At 39.1% G+C, this 12,766-nt stretch overlaps 1 protein-coding gene across 2 annotated transcripts; it reads left to right on the top strand.

Annotated features, from left to right (window-relative positions):
• The first annotated feature begins 8,429 nt into the window (after positions 1-8,429).
• LOC125203646 (natterin-1-like) lies at positions 8,430-10,628 on the top strand. Of its 2 annotated transcripts, none has more exons than XM_048102038.1 (3): positions 8,430-8,474; positions 8,726-9,152; positions 9,578-10,628. In XM_048102038.1, exon 3 carries the CDS (start codon positions 9,672-9,674, stop codon positions 10,473-10,475), a length of 804 nt encoding a protein of 267 aa, XP_047957995.1. In that variant the 5' UTR covers positions 8,430-8,474; positions 8,726-9,152; positions 9,578-9,671; the 3' UTR covers positions 10,476-10,628. The 2 variants fall into 2 exon arrangements, with proteins under 2 accessions (XP_047957995.1, XP_047957994.1); XM_048102037.1 differs by having other exon boundaries at positions 8,640-9,152.
• The last annotated feature ends 2,138 nt before the right edge of the window (positions 10,629-12,766 follow it).

Raw genomic sequence — 12,766 nt, 5'->3', positions numbered from 1 at the left:
ATGATACTCAAACCAACACGAATATCTCTGTGAATCCTCAATCTTCTAAATTGCCAATTTCCTCGCATGAAAATCTCTGACTACCGAAGATCAACATTCATTTGTACGGCAACATACAACCTGATATCCTTTATCATATGAATGATTGCAACATGTATGTAAGCAACAAAGATATATCGGATAAAGAATGAGTAGATAAGTATCAAGAAACTAACCTTAGACAGAATCTTGTTACATTCTGAAAATTATGCTAACAAAGACACATCCTTTGCTGCTAAAATGAAAATACAATCGACTGCAATTAATTTCTCATCTTCAAGCCTAATTGAAACACGCGACAATACAATTCTAAGCTGATTTCAAACTACTACTCTTGAGGCCTAAACATAACATATCCTGAAATTCAATCAAATGCCCAAAACAAGATTTAACATTTGGCATCAGAAACATAAATCTTCAAACATATGCAAAACACACACCAACTATTAACCAATCAAATGAATCAACCTCACATGCAAACATTGGGTTCTCATTCTGCCTGGAAAATTGAGATACTACTTTGGTTATTGTTGAATATTGGACTCTATTCTAAGTGTTGGGCTGTTCCTTAATATTTGCTTGGGCTGATATTATGTTAAGCCCGCTGGAATTAAATAAGGCCCAATGCATTTGTGGCCTGTCTCATTTAATCCACTTACTGGATCACTCCGATGGCCGCCACGTGTGCACCTCCACGCGGATCACGGATGTCAGCCGTTGGATGAGAGATGTGTTTGTTTGCTGAGTTATGTACTGCGCACCTTACTCTCTTCCCTTATTCTATTCTGCATACTCTCTCTCTCTCTCTCTCTCTCTCTCTCTCTCTCTCTCTCTCTCTCTCTCTCTCTCTCTCTCTCTCTCTCTCTCTCTCTCTCTCTCTCTCTCTCTTGATGTCAGTACTCTCTCTCTTGTTCTCCGGCAGTTGTCGCCGGTCATCTTCTTCGATCTTCTGTTTCCACCGATGATTCTCGGTTTTAGAGAGATCCTTCGATTTAGATCTTGAGTAAGGCCACTTCTTCGGTTTCCTACTCAGATCTAGGGTTAGGTTTTACTGTGGTGTAAGATCTTGTTGTGATTGGTGATGTTCTTGAGAGTCCTGGGGTTGTGAAGTAGAGTTCTAAGAGTTTCGTGGTGATCCGTGTGCGACAAAGCTGTGGTGTGCGGTAGTCGGTGAGATCTAGGGTTTACTAATCTTAAATAGTTTAATCCGTTCAACGGTTTCTTCTTTGTGATTCTCAGTTGAGATTTGGGGAGGTCCGAGGCCTAGTGCAGTCACTGCTGTGACCTGAGCCATATCCACAAATCTCTAATTTGTGTGTATTCATTAGTTTAGTGTTGGACTCTTCAGAGTCTTGTTTTGTGTTACTGATTCATCTAGTGTGCAGGTAATTGATAGAGCTGGAATCTCAAGTCGGGTGGAAGACTTGAGAATAGCTAGGGTTTTCGATTAAGTGTTACTTGTAATAAGTAGACTTGTAATCTTGGTCTATCTTTTGTATTTGGCTTGGTCCTCTGAGATTAGCCATCTTAGTAACAGTGTAATACAAAAAGAGGTCCTGATAATTAGTGAATCTACAATGGTATCAGAGCCATGGTTCAGGGTTGGGCTTGTGTGGCTCGTGGTTCGGTGGATTGCGCTTGCAAGTTCTCCAATGTCTCTGTGTGAGCTCGATCAAGACCTGTGGTGACTTAGTGACCTGTAACATAGGGTGGACATGTGGTCTTGGTCTGGTGGTCTTGGTTTGAGGGGAGGATTGTGAGGGCAAACAATATCTCACAAGAATGAACAAGAGTTGCAAGCATATAAATGGGCTACCCCAACTCAATTAGTTTGAGACCTTTTGGAGAGTTCCCCAAGAGCAAAACCGTGAGGGCTTTGCCTAAAGCGAAATATATCATACTATTGTGACACACCATCGATCCCCAACAATTATTTTGTTGATATAGATGGATGGATTGATGGTTTGTTGCGTTTGCATGTGAACTAATAAGACAAGAGGAACTAAATGTTGGAATCGTGTTTGGTCAATGGACTTTGACCAATATAAATGTGACGAGACATTTAATTTTGTAAAATTAAACGCAATAGCGACGATCTACTTTTGGAGTAGATGTTCGTGGTATATTCATTTTCTCTAAATCGATTCCCGGTGAGTGAGAAATTATGAATTAAAGTTTGTCACAATGGTGAGCTATAAAGGAGCTATGAGATAAAACCAAGGGATTAATTAAAAGAGTTAATTATCCCACATTGGTGGAGAGAACCTTATTAAACATTGATTTAATAAGATGAATTATTACGTGTAATAATAATAGTGGACCCAAGTGCACAACGGGTGCTAAAAGGTCCACGACGGACCCCGACGCATAGCGGGTGACAAACGGTCCCCGATGGACCCCGACGTATCGTGTGACCAAAAGGTTCACGATGAACCCCGTCGTGTAGCGTGCCCAGATGCATCAATCTCCTCTAGCTCCCGTAACGGCTAGTAACCCCCGACGGTTACAGTAAAAGCCATCATGGCACACATGATGGCCGTTGACTCCATCAATGCACATGAGTGGACTTGGCCTATAAATAGGCATGCATCCATTGCATTCCACACAAAACTAGACACAACAAGATTGCATATCATTTTGCATAGTTCTATCCTTCTTTGTGCATAGTCTTCCATCGAAGCTCTGCCCTCGCCATCATCCAGTTCGCCGGAGCTTATTATGTTTGCGGTGCTGCAACGAATAAGACGAAGCCGTTTTATCTCTGGGTACGACACGCCAATTCAAGAGCACTACCGGAGCGTATCTCGTCTTGCGAAAAGAGGACTCCTTGACTCAACTTACATCTCTACGGTTTAAAGTTTCGATTATTGTTTTGTTATTTCAATTCAGTTTATTGTACTTTTATCTTTGTTCTTCATTTGGGTTGTATTACACCCGGTTAGTGTATCTTTGTACTAAAGTTAATTCAAAGAAAAACCAACACTGAAAAGGAGGGTTTGTTGCGTTTGTTGCATTTGCATGTGAACTAATAAGAGAATAGAAACTGAAGAGGATGGTTTGGGACAAGTATGATCCAAGTGTGAGGAGGTTTGATAGGCTAGTTTTCGTCACTCGGATTTGATCACTTTTCGCACTTATTAGTTGAATATTTGCATGAGAAGATGCTATTTTGGCAGGGAACGGATCATTAAGTTTGGAGGCTGCTTGATTAAGGCACGAAGAAGAAAACATGCAAGAAAGAGGGAAAAATGACAAAGAATGGAAGAAAGTGAAGGAAGAAGGCAAAGAAGACCCAAACTGGCCAAGCTGTTGGACTGGCCAGTTTGAACCTGACGGGAAAATGACTAAAGCCACTTCCACACACTTGTCAAAGACAATTCTCACTTGCTACACACGCCCATATCAGCTCTTGGAGAGTAAAAAAAGAGGAAAAATATCTTTTATTGGATATATGTATTAAAAAGACTTAGTCACCAACCACTTAGCCACTTTATCACTCTTTAGTTTAGTTTTAGCTTTCTCTCTCTAGGAAACTTTTCTCTCTTCCTTAAGAAGAGAGATTTCCACTTCAAGGCTGCCAAGATCATTGTTCACCATGGGTTGAAGTAGTAGTAATTTAGTAGTAGTGTTTGCTTTCTCTAGTTTGCTTGTTCTTAACTTTGTAGTACTTTTGCACCTTTCTCACTCTTAGTTATTGTTGTTGTTCTTGTTTTAAAATCTTATTTCAAGTAGTAATTTCTCTAAGTGTTTGTGTATTTAATGTGCTTTGAAGTTTAGCTCTTGTTCGTTTTCGGTTTTTATCTTGTTGTTGTTCTAGTGTTTGTTAAACCTTTCTTGCTTAGTAAAAATCTTTCCCAATGTCTTTAGTTCAGTTTTAATTGTTTTAGTTAGTTGCTAGTTTCGAAAGTTTGAAGAAGAAAAGAAGAAAAAAAGTTGTGTTCTTGTTTAGAGTTTAAATCACCTAGATTATTTAGTTTGCATGTTTTAAGTTTAATGTTTGTTGCTTAATTTCTTGTCTTGTATTTCATCCTCCATTGTTGTTCTTTTTTTAAGCTTATTTCATCTTGTTTAAGTGTTTTAAGTTTCAGCTTTTAATTCTATGTTTTCAATGCATGATTAGGTAGTTTAAGTGTTGATTTTGTGTTTCTCTTGCTTAGTTAGTTGTGTAGCAGCCATTTAGTCATTCCTCTCACTTAATTTTCGTGCCTTTCGTGTAGGATTAGTAGATAAAATCAGCTTTTGAAAGTCAAGCCCTTTGTCCATTAGTTGTAGGCCTTTATCCATTGGTTTTACACCTTGGGTAATAGGGTTTAGGAGACAACAAGTACATGCTTTCTTTTCACTTTTGGCAGCACTTTAGCTTAGTTAATTTCTGCACTCTACCTTCAATTTACATGTGATTTAGTTTAGCTTTTAGGATTAAATTAGTTCAGCTATTTTTAAGGGTCACAATCCTAGTTTCTAGACTTTGTGTAGTAGCTAACACTCAGTATATATTGTCCTTAGCTTTTAACTTAGTCTCTTTTGATTTCTAATCTTAGGAATGCTCATGCAAGTTGCTGCTCTGTTTTATTTCCGAAATAGTTCTAATTTTCGCCACTGCTAAGTTGCCCAGTTTATCAGATTGCCCAGTCTGCGTTCCAGTTTAATTGCTTTCTTCTTTTTGTATTTTATTTGCATGTTTAGTTCTCAATCTTAGCTTAAGTGTTATTTATATTTCGTAGTTCAGTTCCCACCCCCAATTTAAAGCGTGGCGGCATCGCCAAAACCTTTCTAAGTGTGGAAATACATAACGGATGCTACCGTTCCTCATGGGTTCGACACCCTAACTTACCATATACTAATTAATAGTATTTTGGAAAGTGGGAACTCATAAATCATGTTGAATAGGAAGGTACACGCGCCTACGACATGCGTGCAAAATCCTGACCTTTCAACTACTAATTATTTTATTTCTAAAATTAAAATACTATTCATATAAGACAATATATAACACAAAATTACCCCATTAAAAACATTATAAGTTAGAAATACTTTAAAAGTCAAACTTTAAATATATGTTTATTCATGAAATCATTATTAATTATAAAATTTCACCAATTTTTGTTAATTAAGAAATTAATTAAAGATTCTTTTTTAAAATATACTCCCTCTATTCCCTTATAGTCTAGTCATTTTTTCATTTCGGGAAGTTCTCTCATAGTTGAGTCATTTTCTTATATAGTAACATTTTTCTCTTTCTTACTTTATTGTATCCACTTTATTCACTTTTTACTATTCTCTCTACTTTCTTACCCTTTCTTATTTTTTATCTATTTATTTAACACACTCAACATCTCTTCTTAAACTCCGTGCCGAAAAGTTTCGCCCCAACTATGAGGAAACGGAGGGATTAATAAAAAGTAAAGGTGGGGTCCATTGTCAAAAGTATTCCCCCGTCCCAAATAAGTTGAGTTGTATTCCTTTTTGGGACGTCACAACTATGTTGAGTCATTTTATTTTTTAACAATAAACAAAACATTCAATCACACTAACTTTATTTCATCATTTACTTTATTCTCTCTTTATTAATCTCACTTTATTTCTCTCTCTTACTTTTCAACACAATTTTTTTTTTCTCCGTGCCCAAAAGTTGAGTAACAAAAAGCAAATGAAACAATTATTCACGGGCGGACGAAACTAGCATATTGGACAATTGATGGCAAAGAGAGAGTATAAAGTGTAACTGTAACAGCCCGCCCTCCGAGGGTACAATAAATACGGCGACTGCTACCAAACGGACTTAAAGAAGTGAACATAGGCTAGGGTTTCATTTAGAGAGTTGACCGAAAGATTTAAAGGAAAACATCAGAGCATTTAAAGCAACAACTTAACCTAGAAGCTTGAATAAGAAAAAGGAAGGTATCATAAATGACGTCCAAAAATCTCAAGAGTATGACATAGTTTCCAAGATAAAAACCACAAGATAGTCTAAAGCCTCTAAACCAAAAGGGAAAAACAGATATCCAAAATACTAAAGTGTTTCAAAGAGAATTCAGCGGAAAACGACCAAGAGAAAGTGCAGCTATGTATGAAGACACAACTACGCCTGAAGTTCAAAGACGTCCATCCTAATTAGTTAACATGTTCAACACCCGCCACCGCTCGTCATCGTTCAACCTGCACATAAGGAAAACACATGCAGGGGTTGAGTATTTTGAAATACTCAGTGAGCTCATTGCCAAAACGTTTTATAAGTTATGCCACCCTTACCAAGTGAACTCGAGGTTTTACAATTATCAAAATAAATGATCAACGAGTATCACAAAAATATTTTTCATAGACTGGCCAGTCAAAATAACTCCCCATTTTCCTCAACAAAATCACCAATCACAATCATATCCATGGTGCGACGAAAGTGTGGCCACACTTTTCGCCCACGAGACCGGCCGACTAGCAAGGACGGCTCCCAATCCCCTCGTGTACACAGCCTGGTAGGGTTTGCGGCCCATACTCAGACCTGAATTCGTATAAACATATCCATAGCCCTATAGCCCAATGGAGCGAACTCAGAAGCTAGGCATCAGGCACACAATATCACAATAAAACAGACATAGGCATGGCATAACAGTTAAACCACCCTTATTTCTCCATATTCATAAATTTGCAAATAAAAGAGTTTAAGAGTAAAGCCCACCTCGACTGCTTAGATTTCAAGTAGTTTCGCTTTTCCGTTATCCGGCGTCGCAACCAAAGTTTCACCTTTTAATCACATAGGCACATATCACAAAATTAGGTTCAACACTACTCTTACTCATGCATGTCTCAATGCTTTTCCCCTTTTCCCATCGATTTATCTTATCATTACTAATCAATCAAGATCATGTTTATCACACAAGTTCTATTAGCATCTCCAATCTAGATCTAACATCGACATTTGTCACACAAGAATATTTAGCCATCAAACACACACTACACCAACACAACACACACACACGACACGCGCACCCACACACGCCACACACATGTAACATATTCCCATATCCCCTTTATCCCACTTTCACTCAACCAAGATGCATGAGGGTTCAAGAAAACCGATTAATCGGTTAGAAAGAAGAGGAATCAAGTAGAAAGAAGAAGATTAATATAAGAATACCTTTTTGAGAAAAACGATCGGTAGAAAGTAAGTAAAGACTTGGTTCTTTGAAAATTCTTGGATCAAACTTCAATTTCTTCTCAAAGGATGAATGATTAATGGAGTAAAGTAGAAGAAAATTGAGGGAGAGAGTTGAGAGGGAGGGGACGAAAATTTGGGTGGGGGCGAAAATATGGGGGCTAGGGTTAGGGGTTTTGGCTCTTATTTATAGAGTCCAATAAGATCTTTAGAATATTTGGTAAGATTTTATTCTCCACAATTAAATAAAACAATATTATGGAGTAGGGAAGAAGAATTAACAAAAATAGACTCTAAGGCCATATTCTATGATTTTCGAAAATTATGGCTTTTTAAATAGCCAAGATTTTGTTTGGTATTTTTCCGGAGTAGAATAAAATATTATGGAACAAAATAAAAATAAAGATCCTCCCATGGGAGCAAGGAAAGAGGCGTCTCTATGCCTTTTAAATAAGGCATGGATTTTTGATTATTAACTAAAATAGGGTATGGCAAGATTTCTTGAAGTATGGAAAGATTTGGTAGAATATTCAAATCATATGTATGGAAGGAAAATTAAATAAGGGATCAATTAAATAATAAAAATAATACTCCCTTCCTTATATTGGTGATTTTCGAAAATCACTAGGAACAAAGGGGTGGTGTCGATTTTTCCCTCTTTAAAATAAGGAATAATTGGGTCTTGGATTTAATTTGGATAAATATCCCAAGAACTAAATTAAATCCGGAAAAATAGAATTCCCTCTTCAAAGGGTGAAAGGTTCGAAAATTTCAACAAGGAAAAATAGGGTCATAATATTTATGGAAATTTTCCCTAATATTCTCACTCACCCTTAAACAAATAATTTACCACAGAATCTCATAATTTAATAAATCACATGCCACATCACAAAATCAATAAGTTTGATTTTTCAAACTTCCAACGCAAAACCCTAGTCTTGACTCGGCCATAGCATCACATGCAATAAATGCATTCACGACTCCACGTCATCAAAAATAAATTCTAGGGCTCTAAAATTAGGGTTCGGGAATTCGGGATGTTACAGTAACTCACATTCCACCACTTTTTCTATAACATTATTTATAAAGTTAAAATTTCTAAACAATTTATTCCAACTGCTTTTTACGGATAAATTTGCGTTTCCCAACTGCTCCAAATTCCTCAGCAGCCTTAAAAGCATGTCTACTTCATCTATAAATAGAGTGGATGCATTTCCACTAAGAATCACACAAACAAGGTTGAAGCAAATTAAGCCTTTTTCATTTCTACACTTCAATTTCGGTAATCCTCTCTCCTAATCCTTTTTTTTCCAACTCTTGATCATTGGATACATAAGTCTTTTTTCTTATTTCATCAAAGTTTTTTGATTATTTCTTCTTCCTAAGTAACTGTAATACTTTAGCTATTCTTCTTATTTTGAGTAAATGTATATATGTTTACAAGTAGGCGATCATGGCCTTCATGCTTCCAAAGCTCATCGCCATTAAAACAGCTAGTTATCCTGATAAAGGGCATTTATACTTCAACGACAGTGGAAGTGGAAGTTCAGTAACTATTGGGGAGCAGAGTGTGTTCAGCACACTCGTGAAGATTGAAGTCGAACAAGCAACAAGCAACAAGCAACCCCAACTATGTTCACCTCCGATTCAGTAATTTCAACAGGTATTGGTCGCAGAGAGCGAACGGAAACGGCATCGTTGCTGAATTAAAGAAGCCCGTGGAAGACACAACGGATCCTTCATGCACGTTGTTCGAGGTGGTTCAGGCTCCTGGTGAGACGGCAGGTAACTTTTACTTGAATCACGTTCAGACCGGTGGGCGCGTGTTGGTAGATACGGAGTACTGGGGCGTTTTCGTGCAGGTAAACGCCCTAGATTCGTACGATTTCCTAACTTTTGTGGATTGGAGTACATTGGTGAAACTACCTGCCCACGTGGCTTTCAAAGGGGATAATGGCAGGTACTGTTACATATTCTTGTCATCATCTAATGATACACAGCGAAAATTGATTAATAGTCGACTCAGATTGATGCAGTTCCAGCAATAGGTGTTGGCAACGCCCAAAACATGCCAAAAACGTTCTATGTTAGAATGGCTTGAAATTTAAATTGATTGAAAAGATAATTTATTGTTTTTTGGGGTAAAGTTTTTACTTTTTAATTTTCGTTTTATTTCCTTTTGAATTTTTAGGCTATTCTAAACGCTTATAAATAGTGAATGTTATTGTTTTGACTGCGGTTTTTGATTTTATAATATTAATTTTGTTTCAAGGACTTAGAGTGTCTTTGATAACCTCATAGTTCAGTCATTCTTATACGTCTTTTTCCATCACGGATTTTAATACATTAAGGTTCAATATTCTAATTTAGACCATATTTATTCAGGTTCCTTGAAGGAAGGTCCTGGGATGATTACAACTACCTGCAGTTCTCATCCGATGATCCTAATGAGGAGGCGTCCGGCCATCGCGTGTCGTTCATGCCCGACGGACATGTCCGGATAACGTCAGGTCACTGGGACAACCAGTTCTGGAGGCGCAGTCCAAACTGGATATGGGCCGATTCCGATCAGTCTTCCATCGACGACAGCGACACTCACTTCTGGCCCGTCAAAGTAGACGACAACACCATTGCACTCCGCAACGCTGGAAACAACAATTACTGCGTGCGTCTCTCCACCGAAGGGAAGACCGACATGTTAAACGCGGACGTCCAAAACATCACCAATGAAGCAAGACTGGTGGTGCAAGAGCTCGTGTCCCAGAGAAACATCTACAACGTCGTATATCGGATGCAGGACGCCAGGATATACGACGAGGTGCCTTACGTTGCAAGCTCATCCGTGCTTACTAACTCCAGCGACCAGGAGGCTGCTATGGCTGTTCAGATTACTTATCAAGACGAGAAGTCTTATACTTTCAGCCGTAACTTGTCTTTAACTGCGGGGGTGGAAACCACCTTCAGTACCGGCATGCCCTTCATCGTGGAAGGAGAGATCACAGTCTCTTTTGAGATAAACACCACTCTCCAGTGGGAAACCGCTACAAAGACTACGACATCAGTTGTGGCTTCGGGTTCGATTCCTGTGCCTGCGAAGAGTACTGCGGTAATTGAATATGTCGGGACGAAGGGCACCTGCGATGTTCCTTATTCTTACACGCAGCAAGACAAGAGCTCCGCTGATGGCAGTGTTTCTTACACTGAGCAGGCTGATGGTATTTACAAAGGCATCAGTTTTTACAACTTCCACTTTGTTGTCAAATCCGCTAAGGCCTTGTTCTGAATATCCCATGCCGTTTTTCCCAATCATCAATAACCGTCATGCAGTTGATTTCTGATATGCAAGCTAGCTTCATAGATAAACTTCTGACATGTAACGGACACTACGAATACCAACTGTAGTTCATCAATAAGATTGGTGTTTCTTTATTATCAATTTGATTCCTCCAAGTTGTTGAGTGTTTATTCATCCAAGCATTTCATCAAACACTTTCTGGGCTTAGCAAATCGTTGGATGTCAAAGCCCATTAGAGGCCCTCGAACAGAATCCATATAGCTTGGGCCCAGTCGGACTTAGACTCATTTCATGCTTGACTCGAGTTTGGAAAATAGCCCGTTTTATAAGCGGCATTTCATCAATCACTCTTCATTCAAGCATTTCATCAAACAGTTACTGAGGCATCCGTGGTTAAACTCCACCAACCAGGAGGCTGAACACCTCCCTGCCGTTTTTCCCAATCATCTATAACATTTTTGAAGCTGATTTATGATATGAAAGATATCATCATAGCGAAGCTAGATTGTTGTTTTTTATCAATTTGATTCCATGGAGTTGTTAAGTGTTTAGGTTAACTGCGATTTCAGGAAACACTTTCAAGCATTTAATCAAACAGTATTCCTTTAAGCATTTATACACATTCTTCACAAAATGGTCAAAATAACAATATCATAGAGAAGTAGCCGTAACCATGTCTCAAAATACACAATATACGATCAAATTCAAGTAAAACTACCCTCTAAAACCATGTAAAATCCAAGTGAATCAATTTGTTACACAACATGACACGACTTTTAAAGTCAAATGCCAAGATCAAACACCCTTCTTCTTGCTGGGTGGTTTCTTCTTCGCGGGAACAGAGGCAGCAACATTAGATGGAGCGGCGGCTTTTGGTGAAAATGACGGGGATATTGGGCTTTCTTCGTCCTCTCAAAATCGAGGTCGCTTTCTGGGGAAGCTCGACGGTCACCGACTGAAGAAGTGGGGTTCATTTTCGGTAAAGAATGGACATCCGCATCAGAGCTAGGGTTAGAACCCACAAATCCCGACGCAGCCGACGGTCCTTGTTCGGTGTCAGGCGGACGTGAATCGCTCATTTCAGCCTTCTTTCTCTTCCTCGCATATGATTTTTTCACGTCGGTGAGACCTTCGGTGTAATGGTGGTTTGGGTACGGCGACTTCCAACTCATGACAACCAACAATAATAGGTTGGAATCGGTCGATATCGGGCTTTGATACGTTAATTATTCCATATCTCTTTCATATTATGCATTATTATTTAGTTGCATTATTTAGTTAGATAAATTAGGATTGCATATCTTTTTCATATCTTTATTTTCTTGCTCATTAAGTTAGGCTAGTCTTATAAATAGGAGTATTCAATCAGAAATACAATTATCCTACTCCCTCCATTTCTTTATAATTGAGACGGAACTTTTCGGCACGGAGTTTTAGAAATGAATGTTGAGTGTGTTAAATAAATAGATAAAAAAGTAAGAGAGAGGAAAAGGTGGAGAGAATAAAGTATAAAATGAATAAAGTAGATAGAATAAAGTAAGAGAGAGTAAAGTAAGAGAGAGGAAAAAACTACCATATAAGGAAACGACTCAACTATGAAGAAACTTCCCGAAATGGTAAAATGACTCAACTATGAAGAAATGGAGGGAGTATTTTATTTTTACGCTTCTATTTCAATTCGGTATCGATCTTGGTTTGATCGACGGGCAAAGCTCCCGCGACTACCTCGTCTACCTTTTATCTCTCGCCGTCGACCTCTCGTCGTCGTCGGAATCTTGTTAAGGGATTGCACCCTTAACAATTGGTACTTCCATTGGTTCTCATCCTCCCATCTTCGTTCATGGCTGAAGTCTATCACGAAATGGTGAGAACGGAGTCCCTGATCATGCCGCGCGCCGCGGTAGCGACGCACGCCCCAGAGAATTCAACAGCAGCAATGCTAGAGGATATTCTCGTTAGGTGCGCCCGAATCGAGACCCGATTGATTGAGCATGAGCGTAGGGCAGCAGCCACGCTCCCTCCGTTGCGCCCAGAACCTGACCCACCCGACGGACCCCCGCTGTACGCCGCCGCACAGTGCCTCCAAAATACCCAGCTGCACACCTGGAGTTTGAGCCCCTACCGCGACGCTGGAGCAAATAATCAGTCGCACCTCAATTTTTCAGCTGTGAATCACTATTCAGGATGGTCTCCGCCACCGCAGAACTCTTTCCAGCCTCACGGACAGCAGCATCAACCGTCCTGCTGGGACCCACCAGGATACCAGCCACCGTCGGGAT

Source organism: Salvia hispanica, chromosome 2, assembly GCF_023119035.1.
Source record: "Salvia hispanica cultivar TCC Black 2014 chromosome 2, UniMelb_Shisp_WGS_1.0, whole genome shotgun sequence".
Classification (NCBI taxonomy): Eukaryota; Viridiplantae; Streptophyta; class Magnoliopsida; order Lamiales; family Lamiaceae; genus Salvia; species Salvia hispanica.
The sequence above is the reverse complement of the archived record's forward strand: the minus strand, read 5'-3'. Positions and strand labels throughout refer to the sequence as shown.